The sequence below is a fragment of the Crinia signifera genome, chromosome 9, assembly GCF_055691185.1.
Source record: "Crinia signifera chromosome 9, ASM5569118v1, whole genome shotgun sequence".
Lineage (NCBI taxonomy): Eukaryota > Metazoa > Chordata > Amphibia > Anura > Myobatrachidae > Crinia > Crinia signifera.
In genome coordinates, this window is record NC_139225.1 from 143,915,787 (window position 1) to 143,936,318 (window position 20,532).

Consider the following 20,532-nt stretch of genomic DNA (forward strand, 5'->3'; position numbering starts at 1 on the left):
ATAAAATGTGTTATTTTTTAATGATATGCAATAAAATGGAACCCCACACTCATCACCACACTTTATGTCACTATTCATAGGAAGACGCTCGTAGAGAAAATAATTTGCCTGTAGGCGAAACGCGCGTCCAGGGACAGGCGAGACTGTCACGAATGGGGTAATCGGGTGCTGGATCTATGGATGCCCTTGTATATGCTAAGTAGAACTTGAATTGACTTCCTCTATAACACTGGTTAAAAATGATATGCTATAACCCTGTATGTGCATAGGGGATATATCTTAACCATTAGAGTTTGAGCAACAAATTGACCAATTGCATGAGGGGAAATCGTGTGGATATGGGGCAGATACTATAAAGTTTATGTTGATATTTATTAGGTGAGAAGATATTATCACAGTACATTTCCCTATTGAGGGACTGTTATCTACCTATATTTAAGGGACTCTCATTGGTCTCAGTACCAGATTGATCTCCTGCACTGGTGATACCAACAGGGGTGACACTGGACCTGGGTCTCAACAGCAGATCCCTATTCTTCTTCCTTCTACTGATCCTACCATAGGTCTCCACTATAATCACCCCCTCATCTGGGCCCTTATTCTGATCGGTGCGGCCGGATCCGAATATGCGGCCAGGACCGTGCATCTAAAACCCCGCCTTCCATACGGATCGCCAACTCCGTCCGTACGCGGTAAGAAGCTGGCCGAACGGACCGCACGTGTATTTTTCATGGAATACGCCTCCTCCATCTCAGGGAACCTCCCCCATCATTCGATGGTCGCAGACCATCGAATGCAGGACCAAGTGCTCCACCAGCTCCCGCAACCTCAGACCACACGGACATTTTTCCGTGCAAAAGCAGGGATCTAGGCGGGCAGCTGACATCCGGTGATGTCATATGTCCGCCCCCTACTTGTGCATCACGGCCGCATTACCATACGTACGCCCAGCGTTTTCATGGGAACGCCCATGAAACGCGGGGCGTATGCATATGGTAATGAGCCCAAATAGCCCTTCACGCCCCTCTCCACCCCCTGTTCGGAGTGTTCACATTTCATGCGGGATTGGCCGTACGCCCCGCTCGCACACGCGCAGAGATGCCTCTGCACATGCGCAGACACAAAACATCGGCGGCACGAACGCACGCGGATATTACAGCACCGATCAGAATAAGGGCGCTGGTCCGTTCACTGTCTATATGACACACGGCCAGAAAGTAGGAATGATTTGAGACTAAGGGAAATCAGCTAATTTTCCACCTCTGTATCTGTCTTGTTATCTCCAGGGAATTCCCCTTAGTTCCATAGAGATAATAATACATACAAAGTACCATACTAATGTAGGCAATTTTGCCCAAAATACTACAGAACCATATGCTGTGGTAAACCCGCCGTGACAGTCACCTGATAACAACCACGATATTTTGCCGAACTTTTTCAAAAAATGTTTGCACTTGTAAATATATATGTGTAGATAAATCTTTTGCATCTTTTTATTTACCTTTTTTTCACAAGAGAAAAAATATTTTTATGCAAATGTCACTCCAATAAATTTTCAGCCAGGCCATTCCAATGCCTCATGAGAGAACATCCCGATATTGAGACCACTCTTTGATCAAGGCTGACACATTCACAAAACTTGGTGCCTATTGCGAGTACCGTTCTTTTTGTACCTTTTCACTATTAATAACAAATTTTGCATTATAAAAATATAAAAATTATTTTCTCTACGAGCTTCTTCCTATGAATAGTGACATAAAGTGTGGTGATGAGTGTGGGGTTCCATTTTAATGCATATCATTAAAAAATAACAAATTTTATAAAAAGTTGTGCCCCGACAACTTAAAGAGAGTCATCTTTTTTCTTCTTGTGTGATCACAGGGAACATGCCGGATGCCTTAAAGGTAATATATTCATTACACAAAGTGGCGCATGCTGTATAATGAGGCCCTCGGAGCGGCAGTTTCTGTTTGCAGAGACGTCTTCTGACAGCACAGGGTAGGGACATACTGTACATTTATAGGTGGCGGAACAGACTGTGTAGGCACAACAAGAAATAATGAGAAGGTGCACCGAAACGCTGTAAAAAAATTTTAATATATAATGATTACACCAAATACATATAGCTAAGTGAGTTCAAATATATGTAACATTAGCAATTGCAAAATAAAATAATATAATAGTTTAAAGGACCTACTTCATGCAGTGGCGTAAATTCACCCCAGTTGCCCGGAGGCAAGATATATATTGATGCCCCCCCAAATAGCATACTCCGTAAGGGGATTGTCTCCCGTAAGACAGGTTATGGGTTCTAATACAGGTTGTGACACTTGCAAAAATATTAGAAGAGGGAGTCAGCCACAGAAACAATAATAATGGCCTTTAATTAACTGATTCAAACTTGCTGTGGAGGAGAGGTGCCCCCTTGGGAGCAGGAGCCCGGCGGCAGATGACTCCATTGCCTTCCAGAGTTACGCCTCTGGCTTCATGTTTGTAAAGCAAAAAAGTATGGGCAAAACCATGTTACAATGGGGTGATTCTGGTTGGATCGGTAAGCTGAGAAAATCGCAGTTTATCGAGCACCAGAGCCGCCGCTCGTCGGAATGTCCGCCTCTGCCCCCCTGCCACCACCAATTAGCTCGTTTACATGTATTTCTCAGCTGCAGGAGAAATCATTCGATGGTCACCGACCATCGAATGATTTCTCCTGGCTTTGCAAATAGACATCGGTCACCTGCCCCCGGTGCACATCGTCCTGCTCGCCTTCCCATGGGCGACCCCTGTCCTCGCCACCATCTGCCCCCGGCCTGCCCTGACCCTTTTGAAGCCTCGGCAACTATGCAAGTCACCTAAGATAAAGGGGAGCTGCACATGCGCATAGTATACCATGGGCATGTGCGGAGCCCTAAACATCGGAAGGGGGCCAAATTTGGTACCATCCCAATCATTCAGAATCACCCCCAATGTGCAGAGATAAATACTGTATGTTTTTGCATGCAGCACACAAATGGAGACAGCTTTAGTTATACACTGAAATTTAGAATTAAAAAATTACGTTTGAACACATTCCATCAAAATCTTAATTTTGGTGCACATGTTCCATCTGCCCCACCTGCGGTGCAGCATGGTTTTACCCAGATGCTTATTATTTTGCTTTAATTACAGCTTAACTCATTTGATTCTTCCTACTAGTGGTGAGATTGCCTGTCCAGCATCCTGATGTACGAGATACTAGCAGTCGCAATCAGGGGCACTGACCGGTCAGCCGGGTCACATAAAAATGGAGGGGGTGTGGTCACCGGGCAAGGGCTTTGCCATGCCCCAATGAAAAAAATGAAATGAGAGTTAGAGGACAGGCTACCGCTGCAGCTGCTTCTCTCCGAATCTCAGCACACAGCACAGAGAAGCTTCTGCTGAGCTGGGAGAGAGGCTGTGCTGCGGCAGCAGCCTGTCATCTCTCTGCCCTGCTCCCTGCATCAGGGGAGGGGAGAGGGACCCAGGCCACTCCAGAACACCCGGGCCAGAGTTAAAAGTACCCACTCCCCCACTCTCTACGCCACTGGTCACAGTACTGATGCCAGCACCCTGAAAACCACCAGGAGGCCAACACTCACTTGATTGCTGGCATTGAAAAAGTTGCAGGCACTGTAGTCCCATCTGCCAGCATCCCAACATTGGAGTGTTGAAAAGAGGGACACTATGCGCACCGTAGATGCGTTCCCAAAATGTTGGGGGTATGCCCCCGTTTTTGCCGCTGTGGAGACCTGGCTAGCGGCTCTGTGAGCTGCTAGCCGGACCCCCAAAACAACTCTGGCTGCAGGAATACACCACAGCGTCTAATCACCGGTGACAGGGAAGACTCCCAACTGTCGTCCCCCCCCACCGCGGGACACTGCCGGCCCGTGGGAACGCCCCAAAAAAAGGCGATGTTCCCATAAAATGTTGGGAGATATGCAACTGCCAGCATCCCCAAAGTAAGTGTGGTGCTGTAGCATTGGGGGGAGGGGGGGGTTAAGTTCTGGCACAAGGTAGGGACTTAGGCTGCACTGGGAGGGGGGGTTAGGGTTAGGCTTCAGGCAGGGATATTACAGTTAAGAAGGTGCATGAGGACGGTAAGTATACCTGACCCCTGTCGGTATTCGCTCCAATGGGATGGCGGAAGTTACGGGCAGGAGAACACCAGGCAGGGCAGTCATAGAGGTGTGTGGGCATGAGGGGTAGTAAAGGTTTTTGCCTGTTGCAGAGTAGGGATGGGCATTAGTGCAGATGCCATCGATGGTTGGCATTGATGGCAATTTTGCACCATGCCATCGATAACAGTAAAATCTTACTTAGATAACCATCGATTGTTGTAGCTATCGATGGTCATCCATTATATCTGACTGAATAGGCCGTGGGACAATCAGAACTCGGTGGCGGGACTGTCGGGTGTGAGGGGGCGGAGCTATGCTCTGTGTCCCGGCACCATAAAAAAATTTGAAACTTGATCGGTTCTCCTTTGCCATCGATGTAGGGAAACCATCTGGTCCTCCCACATCGATGGCAAAAGTATTCAACATCGGCCATAAACCATTGATGCTTTGAAATCATTGATGGTCGATGGGCATCCCTAGAACTGGAGGAGGGTGGGGGACAGTATGCAGCTCCTGGCAGTGGGTGAGCGTCTCCTCCCATTGGGAGGGAGTAAGGGGGTGCATGAGAGCAGGAGGCTGTATAATGGTGGCATGTGGGCAAGACGTTAATAAAAGTTGTGGTGCTGCTGTAGAGGACCGTGGGGACACTTCTGGCAGTGGGGGAACCTGCATTGCGCAGAATTGCGGGAGGGGGCGCAGGTGTCCGCGAATCGCGGGAGGGGGCAGGGGTCCGCAAAGCACGGGAGGGGGGCTCGGTGGGTGTGTGTGGTGTGTATCGCACGAGGAGGGGTTGCGAATCGAGTAAGGGAGGGGCGCAGGGGGTGCCGTGAATCGTGGGAGGGGGGGCGTGATTCGCGGGAGGGGCGGTGGCGGGGGCTCCACAAATTGCGGGAGGCGGGGGCACGGTGGGTGCCGTGAATCGCGGGAAGGGGGCCCATGAATTGCGGGATGGGGGTCCGTGAATAGTGGGAGGGAGCGGGGGTCCACAAATCGCGGGGGGGGCACGAATCGCGGGAGGGGGGTCGCAGGGGGTGGTGCAAATCGCAGGAGGGAGAGCTGCGAATCGCATTAGGGGTGGTCAGGGGGGTGGCGTGAATTGCGGGAGGGGGGGTCATGGGGGTGCCGTGAATCGCGCGGGGTGCCACGAATCGCAGGGGGGCAAATCGCGGGAGGGGGGGTCGCAGCGCAGCGGGGGGGTGCCGCAAATCGCGGGAGGGGGGTCACGGGGGGGTGCAGCGAATCGCGGAAGGGGGGTCATGGGGGGGAGGCCGCTCACCTGGTGGCTGTGGAGTACCAGTGTCTTTGCCGGGCAGCATGGGGAGGCAGAGGGTGTCTGGCACTGTGTGCTCACTGGGCTGGTTCTCTGTCACTATGTGAGTGTGTGTGGGTGGAGTCAGAGGCTCCACCCAGCATTATAGACACACTCACACATTTTGAGTGACAGATGTAGCCAAATATATCCATGACAATTCATATATACCCATGCTGATGAACTGCAGATAAATATAGGTGTACAGTATGTGTGTTTTCCCACATCAAAATAGGGTGGTGATTAGAGACTTAAATGACTGTTTGCATTATACTACTAACATCCTCTCTTCCGAAACTGATAAGAATGCTTAATCGTATATTTGCAAATATATATAACTGGGATCTCTGCATTATTACTATAATATAGGATATAATTCTCATGCAGTGGTCCATTGTAATGTGCTGGAGGAATTCTGTGTGGTTTTCTCTTGCATAGATTACCCCCCTCTTCCTGTCATGGATTAATAAATCGATTTGACCAAATCTCCATATTTGTGTATCACTACTCTGTGTAAGCCGCCAACGCAGGGTCCGGCAAAATAGTCCCTGACCATCGCTCTATTTATTTACTAAGCGGCGGATTGTAAAAGCTGCCTATTTCTGTTGTGAATAAGTCTGAGATATACAGTAAAAGGACAATGCTTTTAAAAGCAGCCAATCATGTCACTTCTAGATAGAACAATAGATATCTGACATGGGAAACAGACTGTCCAAGCCCAACAGCAGCTTGTCAATAACCTGTCTGGCAATGCAGTCAATGTAAATCACAGCATTCATAAACTCCTGGGAGTGGTGAGCACACCTGGATCAGCCCGAGGCTATACGCGTACTGTACATGTCCAGCTAGTTACCACATTAGCTAGTCCTGTCTATAAAGGGCCAGCAACTCATTACATATGAAAAGGGCAAAAAATGAAAACTGAGCACAGATTATAGTCCAATGTGCTGGTATTTTATAGGGATACTCAACCCTATTAAATTGAGAACAAAGCAAAAAAGGTAAACAGCGTTTTTGGACTAAAAGATGTCTGAGGAAGCCGCTTACACGATAGGAGGCGGGGAAAATCATTCCCACCGGGAAATCTACACACCAGCACTGTAAAGGTGCCCATACACTAGTAAGATTTATCTTCAGATCTGGCTGGTTGGAACAAAAACATGGTTATGGATGAGTGACAGTGTGTCAGTTTTCCAGCATTTCCAAGCAAATGGTCAACTGTCATTTGCTCTCATCCATAACCAGGTTTTTGTTCCAACCAGCCAGATCTGAAGATAAATCTGCGTGTGTATGGCCACCTTAAGTTCTAGAGAAGGCTGCACCGTCTGGAAGCACCAGCAGCCAGGAACCAGCATCTTTGGTGGGCCTATTGCTGCCTGGGAGGTGGACTACAAACTTTCTATTACAAGAGTATAAAACTTGTCTCTGGCTAAAAACTGTATATACTGTATGCTAAATGCCACCTAAGGAAGCAAATCCAACTCACCTGGTCCCCGGCGACGACCTCGGAATCCTCTCCGGTGACAGCGCTGCTCCCATCTGGTACCCGGCTCGCAGGACTTTGACAGGCGCTGAGATGTTTCCTCCTCTGCGTCTCTGCACAGAATGATTTCTTGGCCAATCAGGAGCCGAGAAAGTCGGCTCCTGATTGGCCAGAAATCATTCTAACTAGAGACGCCGAGGAGGAAACATCTCTGCTCTAGATGCGCTGAGATGTTACTTCCTCGGCGTCTGTATTCAGAATGATTTCTGGCCAATCAGGAGCCGACTTTCTCGGCTCCTGATTGGCCAAGAAATCATTCTGTGCAGAGACGCCGAGGAGGAAACATCTCAGCGCCTGTCAAAGTCCTGCGAGCCGGGTACCAGATGGGAGCAGCGCTGTCACCGGAGAGGATTCCGAGGTCGTCGCCGGGGACCAGGTGAGTTGGATTTGCTTCCTTAGGTACCCCTGGGGACTACCTCGGATCCCGGACCCCGGATTCTGCAGCCCAGAAGCCCCGGAACCCCAGGACCAGCCCCGGAACCAGGACCAAGGCCCCGGAACCAGACTCTTCTGCCCTGGAGCCCCGGAGGATGGACCCAGGATCCAGGGACCGACCTACGGGCTCAAGGTAGGTAAGTATCAGTGTGTGTGTGTTTTGTATGTATTAAACTTTTATTTTACAGTGTGTCAGTGTGATTTTGTTAACTATTTTTTGTACTGCTGAACTACAAGTGCCATTTAATGCCCCGCATGCTGGGACTTGTGGTTCTCCAAGTCCCAGCATGCGGGGTAGGCTTGCTGGGACTCATTGTTCGCCAGTATAAAACAATAGTTTTACTTCTTTTTTTACACAAGCCATCAGCCCGATGCCCACCGCCCAGGGGCATCGGGGACAGCCCCGGACTATCAGCATGGGCTGGTAAGTCCTGGAGGGGGGGACCCCTTCATTGGGGGGGTCCCCACTTCCCCAGGACCCCTGCCCATGCTGACCAGCCAGGGGGTTAATGCTTTGGCCGCGGGAGCTTATATAATAAGTTTCCCCCGGCTGTGGCATTACCCTGCTGGCTGGTTGTGTCCGGTGCTGGTTCTTAAAATACGGGGGACCCCTAGTCACTTTGTCCCCCGTATTTTGGGAACCAGCGCCGGACTTTGAGCCTGGTGCTGGTTTCATGAAATCAAGGGGACCCCTATTTCAAGGGGACCCTGATTTTATGTCACCAGCACCGGCTCAGTGAGCCCGGGGCTGGTTATACTCGGGCGGGGGACCCCGCGCTCGGTTTTTTTTTTTAACTTTGCGCTGTCCTGCAAATGTGCGATTTTCAGACATGAAAATCGCACATTTTCAGGACTAAATACAGCGCACCACTTCGCCGCAAATCGCCCCTCTTCGCACTTTTCAGCCTCCAATGCGCATCACATTAAATATGCGCATTTTGACTGAAAAGTGCGATTTGTAAAAGTGCGATTTGCGGCAATGTGGTGCGCGAATAAAACATGCGCATTTAGCGCAGTCCATAGAATGTCACCCTGAGAGTTATTCAGATTATATGCAGTCTTGTTATGCAAATTCATTTATTTTTATTATTATAATATTGTGATTTTATTGTCTGTGATACCGGCCGGTGGATTTATATGGATTACAAATAAACAATTTCTTATTATATTTAAGAGTCTTTGGGCCAGATTCTCTAAGCTTCAAAAGTGATAAAATGGAGAGTGATAAACAGCCAGCCAATCATCTCCTGCCTGACATTTTTCATACACAGTCTGTGACATGGCAGGCAGGAGCTGATTGGCTGGCTGTTTATCCCTCTCCATTTTATCACTTTTGAAGCTTAGAGAATCTGGCCCTTTAATTAATTTATAGTCCAAAAGTGCTGTTTACCTTTTTTTCTTTGTTCTTATTACATATGATACACTAAGCCTAACACCCCCATTCTGTGCCCAAACCTAGCCCCCCTCCCTGCACCGTAATCTTCCCTACTCCCCCCCCCCCCAGTTTAACCTTAAATTCCCCCCCCCCCCCTCCCCCCCCGCCTAAACCTAACCCCCCTTCCCTTCACCAGCTTCCTGGCATACTTACAGCGTCAGCATCCTCATCCATGTCGAAGGTCCTGTGCTGGGGTTCTGATGGCTGCCAGGATTATAACTGCATCCCCATTGAACACTGGCATTGTACTGGAAATTAGCTCATAATAGGAATGGCCATCCTCCATAGATGTTTCCAAATCATCAATGGTCTAGAGCCAAAGGCAAACACTTTCCATCGATGGGGCGGAAACAGATATGGGCGAGTATCACAAAATGTTTTTTTTTTTTTTGCTCAAAATCTTAATTGACCGTGACACAATTTTATTGATGATAAGCTACAGTGTATTGACATTTGATTTTGCGCAAAATAACAAGGATGGCATTTTTGATTATTCAATCAATTTCGATAACCATCAACACATAAATAATGTCACATTATTTCTGCCATAGAAACCGCTTAGCCAATCAGTGCTTAGGAATTCCCATCAATGACTGTGACCCACGTGGGAACTACCATTTCGGGACAGAACGAGGGAATGTATGTTTTGGCTTATTTAATATTATTCCAAGACCCCTAGATGGCTTTATGGATGGTGGGTGTTTTTCTATGGTTATTGTTGTATCTGGTGAAAAGGTTATCAGTAGCCATGTCTATGTCGACATTGGAACATATACATGGTTTAAACTATTCACAGGCATGATGTCGACATCCTTAAACTGTCAACAGGTCCACAATGCCGACATCTGAAATGGCACCATGCAAAATTGACATTGGACACCCGAGGCAAGGCAGTAATCTGTCTCTGCTTCGTCCCCGTCCCCCCCATGCACGTATGGGTATCACACCCAGAACCCAGGGCACGCAATCTGCTAGGAACCCCCCCCCCATTTCAGCCATAGTGTCAGGATACCGGCGTGGAGTGATTGGCTGTAAGGGTAGGGTTAGTTTCATGCTGCTGGAGAGAGGGTAAGGGGTAGGGATAGGGGGAGAAATACTCACCAGAAGGTACTGTAAGTCCTTACCTTCTGCTGCTGTGAGAAGGTAATCACCCCTCAGACCACATGTCGTCAGTTCATCATGTAGACATATCATCAGGGTACACTGGATGTTTGCCAACACACTTACCATCAGCCCTGTTGACATTCTCAAATAAGCCTGATGCCGCACCCGTTATTGTCATTTTATAGAGTGATGACAGGTGACAGCAGGACTTAATGTGTAGTGTGATCAGATGTCTATGCCTCAAGGGCACATCAGCAGCTGAAATTCATCGCCGGCGTGTCAAGGTGTACAATGAACCTGTCATGTCAGGGAAACAGGTTTGGGTTTGGCGCACTACATTTGATAATAGAGGGACAGATGTCCAAGATGTGCAGCATTCCGGCTGGCCAAGCACGTCTACCAAATGGAGTGCGCCAAGCGCAAACCTGTTTCCTTGACATGGGCTTATTCACCGTAAACCTCGAAAAGGCGGCGGTGAATGTCAGCCAACTTGTCCACGTGTATGTCATTACAGTTTTAAAATAGTACAGGCGAGCCAAACTGTGTGCTTCGCCACAGGCAGGATGACATGGGAGGGGCAAAGGGGACAGCTCTGATGGGCCCCGCTGATTTCAGGGGCCCCAGGGCATGTACTCAGCATTGTGTTCCTCCAGCAGATTGGCTGTCTGTTCTGGGCCCCCTGCCCTCGGACATCTGTTCTGTGCCTCTAGTCCAAGACTTCTATCGCGCTGCCGCCCATGCACTGGAACAACCTCCCACCACCTATCAGGCTTTCTGATTCCCTTACCTCCTTCAAGCACTCCCTCAAAACCCACTTCTGCCGACTAGCCTATCCCTCCTCCTCCTAACCTCTTTTGCTCCTCCTATCCTGCCTACCCTACCCCTCCATCCGTTCCCATCCGTTCCTACTTATCCTATTGTTTTTCGTTCATCCACCCACCTCCTTTTAGTCTGTTAACTCTTATGAGTAGGGCCCTCCTCCCTCACGTACTCACCCAACCTCATTACCTCACCTGTGCTCCTGTCCTGTTCTTCCCTTCCTCTACTTCATCTTCAGTCTCCTAGACAATTTCGACACCTACTTTAGAACTGATGCTGATTTTAGTTCTACCAGCTACACCCCTATTTATGCTGTATTTTTCAACACACCCTGTACGTTACCTTGTAATTTATTTTTTGTTTGCTGTGTACGGCGCTGTGGACACTTTGTGATGCCTAATAAATAAACCAACTACTACTACTACTAGCCGCTCAGTCGTCTTCTCTGCACCCCCTGCCACCTGCTCTCTGCGAATTGGCCACTCCACCATCTTCTCTGCCCAAGTGGCTTTACTAGATGGGTCATATCTGCAAATGCCTCTGCCCCTGCTGACTGCCTAGGCTGCATTGCACCCCCCAAAGCTGACTGCCCCCATGACACTTCTATACAGAGGAGCGCAGGCTTCTCCCACCCCTTTGGTGCCCGGCGGCCATTTCAAATGCAGTGCCGAGCGCCAGCCAATCAGAGCTCGCATACTGTCACTTGTGGTGACTGTGAGCTCCGATTGGCTCACCATTCTGCATCATATCTGAAAAGGCGGCAGGAGGGGTGGGAGAAGCCTGTGCTCTGCTCTCTTCCCTTCACAGTGACCATCAGCAGCAACCGCAGTGTGGTGAGTGAGCACTACAGCAGGCAATATATGTAAGCAGGGGGTCGGGGGGGGGGGGGGGGTTGAAATATTAGAGTACAGAGCCCCATAATGTTGGTTGCGGACCCTGATCTGCTGAAAGGCTCTTTCAGGGGTTAGTGGCCAAGGACCAAATCAATTATTTATGGTCAAACTGATAGGCCGAACCAGTGCTGGCGGCTGCCAACTATAAATCACGTGGACAATTAAAAGCACCACTGTACCTTAAATTGTACTCAACACGACATGAAAAAAAACCTCCATTTTAATGCCCCCCAAAATCATACATTAATATTATAAAACAAAAAAAAAAGTCAGTTATGACAAATTAGTTTTAATATTTAAAATCTGGGTTCAGGTAAAACCATTTAGTACTCCGTTTAATCAAAAATACAGGTATAGCTATTTGTATAAGAAGACAGCATTGGCGGCGAGAAAAAAGTAAATCCCATGTGAATCCGTCCATTGGAAACTTCATGTCACAAAAGGCCCAGGGAGACGCAACAGGCTCCTGTATTGTCAGGATGGCGCAAATAATGGGGCACGAGGAGAAAGCTCATAGGAGACTTAGGCAAGCTTGCAGAACATAGACCAAGCCACATGTTATCTAACTCTGGCTGGTCTACGAATGGAAGAGTTCTGTGCATTTGTACAATTTCCCTTGTTTCAAGAAGTCTTATAGTACTTGCAGTGTAGACCGCTCACATGGCATTCAATAGCCAAAGAAGGACCATTCCCAGCCCAATGGAGAACGAGATCTTGATAGAGCTGCCACTGTTACATAGGTCGGTGTTACAACAACTAACAGTATAGTTGAAGCCAAAGGTATTCTCCGAAGACGAGTTAGCTTGACACGTTGCTTGACAACGCTGCGTTGAAAACAGAGAGACCGAACCTGTACAGGAAAGGAATTAGAGGGAAAGAAATTGTTAATATTTGGCTACCTGGAATCTTAATGAGGTTGCCGTTGCCCAAGTTTAGATAGGAATGAGGCTAGAGATGTAGGATTGGGTGGAGAAATATTTAAGAGGGATGGTGACTGAATCCTGTGGTGATGAGGAGCCAGTGAAACCGTTTGCAGAGTTGGAAGATGATACATCTTCCTGTATGGGGATAATTCAGCTTGGATCACTTATCTGAGAAGTTGCAGGCGACTGCGAGGAGACAGACAGTAAGAAAACCAGCCCCATGGAACACCAACCCCATGGAACACCAGCCCCATGGAACACCAGCCCCATGGAACACCAGCCCCATGGAAATTAGCGATCCATTCACAATTCATTCGCAAATTTCCTTGGGGCTGATTTTCTTTCTGCCTGTCTCCTTGCAGTCACCTGCAACTTCTCAGATTAGTGATCGAAGCCGAATTAGCCCCAATGGGCCTTGGTGGGAGATAAATTGGAGAGGTTGGGCTTTTAATTTTCATTTATCAAGGTCAATTTTTGAAATGACAGAAACAGATTGTTTTGGGCCACTTCTCTACTTTATCTCTCTCCAAGATTAGATACGTCTCCCCCATATGCTTGATTTATTCCCCCTAATTTAAGGCACAAATGAGTCTTTAAGAAAATAGTATTTAAAGTGAATATTTGTAATTAAGAAGGTGTGTCAGTAAACAATGGCCATGTTTCAGGTGGGCTCATAAAGAGACAAATTCGGTCCAGGGACTGATGTTGCGGCTCTGCGCATGCGTATCGGCGAAAATACACATGTGCAAACCCGCAGTGCAAACGCCTCTGGCGAGTAATACACTCTCCGAGGCGTTCGGACACAGTGGTGCGGAAAGAGGGCGTGCAGGAGGCGGGAGCATGGGGGCGCCGTCATTTCCTGGGCGGTCCCACAAAAACGGTGGGTGCACCCAGACAAACACTGGGCGTCCACATGTGAATGCAGGGGTCGAAGCCTGCTTGGGGGCGGGCGGCTGGCTTCACAGGACAGGCTTGTATTTGCGAAGGGTTGGCACAATCATTCGATATTCAGCAACCATCGAATTAATTTTCATCCTTTACACTCGCACACAAATGGATGTGTGAAGGTACACATCCATTCGCATGCAAATGCAACTGTCCCTTTGGTGAAGGGGGCGGCTGTTCCCAAGCAGTCATTTTATTCTGATTAGCAAGCCAATATTCTTTTGGTAAAGATAATTGAATAGATTCTTATACAGTAAGTTATTGGGACAATAATTGTGTAAATACTCCCGTCATCTCATATATATATATATATAATGGACCAAGTGTTGGCATTCTCTGTATTACCTAAGGAGGCTTTGGTGGAGGTGCAGTTGCCAGTGCAGGGTGCAGTGGAGGAGGAGGTGAAGCAGAATGACAAAGCTCGGAAATTGCATACATTACACGTCAAGGCGGCCGAAGCTGTAAAAAGAGAAACTTGAGTTATCCTCCAACACACCAAGGTCACATGGTTCCTGGCAAGTACAAATAATCTCTTCTTAATAGTGCAAACACAACATGAATTCATCAGTTTGGCGGTTTTATCGAACACCACCAAAAACTCCAAGCCCAGACTTTAATGTGTACATTTACTGGGGATCACTTTGCCTAGCAGGACAATAGATCGCTACTCACCCAAACTCTTTCCACCGGTCGCTCGATCTATCCATAAATGGCTGCCGTGCGAATTTGCGGCTGTGCGATCAGGCCTGAATTACCCCCAGAGATTGAAAGCCAACCGTTGGGAAACCCAGTTATTGTTATTGGAAGAAGGGTGATCAATATTGGGAATGCTCATGAATCTCAAAAGCTCAGCATGGTTAAAAGGTTGACTGTGTCTAAGGTCAACAGGTACAAAATGTCGACAGGCTCAAAGGGTTGACATGAAAATAGACAACACACAGGTTTCAACACTTTTCTTTTTCTCCATTTTTTCCTTAATTTACTACATTAGGACCAGTACCATGTGACCATGTGATCGGTAACGAAGCGTGGCCTCTTGCCTTAAAGCGGGTCTTGTCAAGCAGGCCCACATTTCCCTAATCCAGGTCTCACACTGTGAAAAGGACCTTTTAACCATGTCAACATTTTAACACAGCCAACCTTTTCACTGTCGACCTTTTCACCCTGTCGTCTTTTTCACCCAGTTGATCATATAGGATGTCTGTTTTATGTAGATCTATTATTCCTCGCCCAAACTGAAGAGGGACACCGGGAATGTGCACGTAGGGTCCAGGGTGCACACAGGCAAGCCCTAATGTTGGGCTCCATCTTCGTACTTGCCTGATGTCATCGGTAGTACGATGATGTGACTCACTCAGTGACTCATAATACGTAGCAGCACAATGAAGCACTATTTATCTCCACCCAAGTAGGGGGGCGGAGCAAAGTGCAAAGCGGTGCTGTCAGCTGTACATGTACTGCACAAGATACGGTACTGGATCAAAGGGTCAGCAGTGTCTAGATAGGAAGTCAATAGGTCAACACGAAAACGCGTACAGGACTTTTGATGGTGACCGATTGACTGTCTATCTAGACACTAGGGTGGCTCAAGAGGAGTGGTTGCAGCAGAGTTCAAAATTAAAATAGGGGAGCCACACTCACTGCCACCAACTGCCACTCCAAATTGAATCACAGGCAGTTGGTGTGAATCCCCTATTAAAATTTTGGACTGTGCTGCTGCCCCTCCTCCGGAGCCGCCACTGCTGTTGACCTATCGGGGGAAATTTACTAAAGAAAATTTGTAAAAAAATAGGTGTATTTGTATCCAGAAATACACTTATTTTTGACATTTTCTATCCCGAAAATACGGCAATTCGTATTGATGTGCTATCAATACGAATTGCCGTATTTTCGGGATAGAAAATGTCAAAAATAAGTGTATTTCTGGATACAAATACACCTATTTTTACACCTATTTTTTACACATTTCCTTTAGTAAATTTCCCCCTTACTATCCCGAAAATAAGTCAATTCAATAGCATTGATGTGCTATCAATACGAATTGTCGTATTTTCAGGAGCGTAAATGTAAAAAATAAGTGTATTTCTGGATACAAATACACCTATTTTTTTACAAATTTCCTTTAGTAAATTTCCCCCTTCATCCGGTTAACATTGAATACACCATCCAGTTCTGTTTGGCATAATGTGGATAGGGGGCACTGCTGTGGGGCATAAAATGGGGGGAATCATTGGGACACAATGATGAGAGGAGACAGTGATGACATAACAGTGCACACACCCCCTGACTGCAGAGTATTCCATGGCGCACACCATATTGAATTGTGCCGTCACCTATACCAACAGGCAACAAGGCGAGTATCGGAGAAACATACCATGCTAAAGTGATCAATTAGCTTCTACCCGAACACCCTCCTTGCACCATCTCTGGTCAAGTGTACAACTGAGTATTTAAAAATCATGGGTGGAATTATTGTGCACCAGACCTTTTAATGCCCTTTGAAGGGTTTTCCATGAGTGTACAGGTTGGGTCTGATCCAGGTCATTGGATACAGATCTCTCGTACAATGACATTCTTGTGTGAGGATCCGGGACTTGATTTAACAATAAGCTCAGAGCACAAAGGCTCTGTCCCTGCCAAGGACTACACCTATGTTTAGATCCTCCTCCCTCGGGGGTACTTGTGCTCAGACTACACCTATAGTTCTTATGCTATCAGCCAGAAGAGGCCTGGGGGAACCTGGTGTCCTTCATCACACTGCTGTGACACAAGCCTTTATACGCACTTGTTACATAATACTAGATGCGTTTATGTTGCATGAGTGAGACGGAAAATAACTGTCATTTACTTGTTACTTTTTTTTATTTTTTAAACGCCTATCCTGGGATAAACTCTTCGATGTTTCATAACACAACCGAGGGGAAGAAACATGTACATGCTACAAAGTACACTGTTATTATGATCCATCTGCTGTATACTGAAGCTGGGAAGGCTAAAACAAAATAGATTTGGCTGGGGGCTGGATATACAGCAATTATGTAAGTGATTGTATTATTAAAGAATTAGTAACACTCAGTCTTAACTGTTTCACCTGTACCCCTCTCCCAGCCCTCTGCTCCACTGATTATACACCTTGCACATTATGTACAAGCTTCCTTCCTTTCATGTCCTTGTTCCCCTCCCCCCCCCCCCAGAATTTCAGTCGAGCGAACAATGTAGAAGTCAAGAATCCTACTGTTGACTTATCCAGTATTTACCTGAGAGCTTAGCCTTGTGCAATAATACAGATGAGAGTTTCTGTCAACTTCTTGAATGGTATACCCTTGGCATGTGATACTGCTTTCAGATAGGCGAGGAGGGTGGGGCCACATCTAAGATAGGTTCTTTGTAGGCTAGAATGGTCCCCTATGACCTCTCTCTAGAAATTCCATTTAGCACAGCAGACAAGTAATGTACCTTCTACTAGATGGGACGCCAAGGTGCTGAATCAATCATCCCGTATACCAGATGTTCTCAAACGGGACACCAAAGGTCCCAGTTTTCATTATATCCATATTTGGCCACAGGTGACTTAATTCGTACCTGGATATATTTAAAATGTAGACCGATAGGGTGCCTTGAGGATCACAAATGAGAACCTCTGTATTGGGGATCCAAATCACCTTGTAATTTTTCTAGAGAAATGTTTTACAGGACATCTGACTCATAAGGCATCATACGATATTAATTAGAAACATATGTGCTTCAGGGTCAGATGTACTAAGCTTCAAAAGTGATAAAATGGAGAGTGATAAACAACCAACCAATCAGCTCCTGCCTGACATTTTTTAAACACAGTCTGTGACATGGCAGGTAGGAGCGGATTGGCCTGTGCTTTATCACTCTCCATTTTATCTCTTTTCAGGCTTAGTACATCTCGCCCCCCAACACATTTTCTCTGCCCAATCTGTGTCACCCCTGCCTGTCTGCCCCTCCCCTTTAGATTGTAAGATCTCACGAGCAGGGCCCTCTCTCCTCATAATGAAATGTGTTGTTATACAACAGCTGGAGGGAAATATGTGGATTAGAGCTGACTAATGCTGTCAAGACAAGTGAGAAGAGGTTTATGGGGCAATTTTACTGTATGTGGACACTATACGTATACACACATATGGTGGCTTTTAAGGAGTAAGCAAACTGGGTGTCCTGTTTTTCTGTTTTTAAATGATTTGCTCCGAGTGCTATCGGTCACATGCACCGCACCACACAGGCTACCACACGGGGCCATTTTGGGGAAATGCAAAACATTCCAGAAGTTGGGAAATCGGCTATGTGGGTGCGGCTGGCAGCGCGAATGGAGGTATCACAGCGGGTATCAGAGACATCTGCTGTGATTCCTCTGTGATACATTCAGGGGATGTTTAACATTTGAATTTAAACCCCCAAAACACATGATTAAACCACAAATATACACTGATAAATGGGCCCCCATGTGGGAGATTCCCAGCAGGAAGTAACTGAGCTTATACAGGTTGAAGACACAGAGACAGGATAAAATAAAAATAAATCCGGAGATTGTCTATCACGTAATTGCTACATTGCCTTCATCGGTCAATGGCCCCCTTCCGAGGAGAGAGGAAGGCGGGCGAAACGCGTCACTACCATCCCAATGGCTGCCCATTATTCTAGAGCACCGTAAACTAATGATCTGTGCGGTTACTACAAAGAGCCAAAGGTGATGTTCTACAGCACATGTAATTATATATATATATATATATATATATATATATATATATATATATATATATATCCATGCATTCACAGGAGTATACTATACTTAGCACCGCAAAAGAAAAGAAAGGCATCCAAGTCCCATTGCAATAAACAATTGGATAATAATAGATTATAATAACTATTGGTCTTAGATTACATATAAGCAACTCATGACTATCCAGCTCCATTGAAACTACAATTCCTAGCTGCGTCTTCTCAATCCAGTTCCATGGTATAGATGGCAGATGATATCAAGTATAAATTCAACACCGAGCAATTGATTCCCCAGAGAGACCGGAGCCCCTAAAAACGCTGAAGTCCGGACTCGCTTTCCAAAAATTGTAAACAATAAATCTAGTTCGGAGACAACACAAATCCAACTTTATTTAAGTCGAAGTGAAAAGTTCATTGAACCCTTTGAGTGCCAACATCTGTGAGAGATGTTTAAAATATCCAGTAAAAATACCAGCGTCGCTCACATTTGTTAAATAAATTCAAATAAAAAAAAGTGTAAAAATAAGATTAGGTTTCCTATATAAGGAAACATTACAGATCGTGGACATAAATCAAAATGTTTGCTTGGCAAATTTTTACACCTAATTTGACAAATTCACTTGGCACTCAGAGGGTTAATGTATTCCCAAAACTTTTCTTTCTGTATGACGTCTTTATGAGACCGTTAAGTTAGTAACACCCTTACGCTCCCAGTGCAATAGCAGCCTGAACGCAATAAAAAGGGGTTTTGTCAAAAAGATGCTTCCGCAGGTTATTATGGATAACGATATGGCAAATTATTATTATACTGCTACCTTTATGTAATTATGCAGTTACTGATAATATTTTGGGGTTCGTCTTATGACCAGGTCTGTTAGGGAAAGCGGTGGCCACTCCAGCATCATTACATATAGAAAATCAAAGACTTACCTGCAATCAGTCCGAGGGTGAATCCCAGGCACAGGAGTGTCTTCATGTTCCTTATTCTCTGAAAGGAGGAATTAGAAACCGCAGATTATTTTTAGAACCTGAAGTTGTGTGAAAAGTCTCAGAAGCTCCAGAGATAACAGAAAAGAGATGCCATAGGGAACAGGGAAGACAAACAGAGAAGACGGGATAATTGCAGGGTGGGACCAGACTCCCAAAAAGTAGGAAAAAATAAATACTGCAGGTGAAGACGGAATATATATAAAAAAATAAAGAAACTTCTAATTTGTCTTCCGGATAATTGGCTTTGGGTAAAACAGTACCAACAGGTTCCAGAATACGACAAAAACTGGATCTATTTTGGTAGATCCAAAAACAGTTGGGATACAGCTGTAGAATCCCAGAGTTGTGATGAATCAGGACAGATTGTTAGAGACAGAGAGTTCTAAAAATATCCAGAAATGGTTGTGACGGGGTTAATGTAGTAGTGTGACATTACCAGATAGTCTCAGCGTCTGCTACTGGTGTCCCCCTGTCTGTTTACAGCACTAGGACATAGAAACCCCCATCTATATACCTCTGTCTGGGGGAGGAGAATTTGGATCCAGTTACTGACTGACTGACCACACCTGCCTGGCTGTGCCTTGTATTGCCTCGCAGCCTCCTGTAGTGTCAGGGTAAGGGACCCATCTGGTCTGTGCTTCTCCAGCTGTTCTGGAACTACAAGTCTCAGCATGCCTTGCCCTGTCTGGAAGGGCCTGATAAAACCTGTAGTTCCACAACAGCGAGAGACTAGGGGGATTATATTAGTTTGTAAATTATAGCATGTGCCTGAGATTATTATTTATGTTACAGTTATCTGTGATGTAGGATCACGTGTAGTGCACAAATTGTGTATGCGCGATTTATAAACTGACACATGCAACACACACAGCACAGACACACATACATATACACATAGGCCCTTATTCTGGTTCACTCGCAAAGGCAAATTCCTTCTCAAATGAACATAACCATAATTTATATAGTGCACTTTCTCCAACATGACTCAGGCACAAGCGAAGAGACATCACCCTTATGATGGGTACACACTGGAGCGATGGGGAGTTGTTCCGACATTCCCGTCAGCCCAGATCATCCATACAAGGGTATGGGTCGAACACTGATGGTTGACAGACCTTAAATCGACGCCTGAAATAGGTCAACATTGCTAAGGTCGACAGAGTCGGAAGGTTGACAAAAGCAGTAGTTTGACAATGGGAAGGTCGATGGGAGTTTTTCACATTTTTTTTCCTGATTGCCGACATAGTCGACATGGAC

General features: G+C 46.3%; 1 protein-coding gene across 1 annotated transcript; it reads right to left on the reverse strand.

Annotated features, from left to right (window-relative positions):
• Positions 1 to 11,940: 11,940 nt before the first annotated feature.
• Positions 11,941 to 19,820, reverse strand: LY6G6C (lymphocyte antigen 6 family member G6C). The gene is made up of 4 exons (XM_083160630.1): positions 19,712 to 19,820; positions 19,216 to 19,273; positions 13,885 to 13,998; positions 11,941 to 12,521 (listed from the first exon to the last, which is right to left on the reverse strand). Exons 2-4 carry the CDS (start codon positions 19,259 to 19,261, stop codon positions 12,328 to 12,330), a joined length of 354 nt encoding a protein of 117 aa, XP_083016756.1. The 5' UTR covers positions 19,262 to 19,273; positions 19,712 to 19,820; the 3' UTR covers positions 11,941 to 12,327.
• Positions 19,821 to 20,532: the final 712 nt, after the last annotated feature.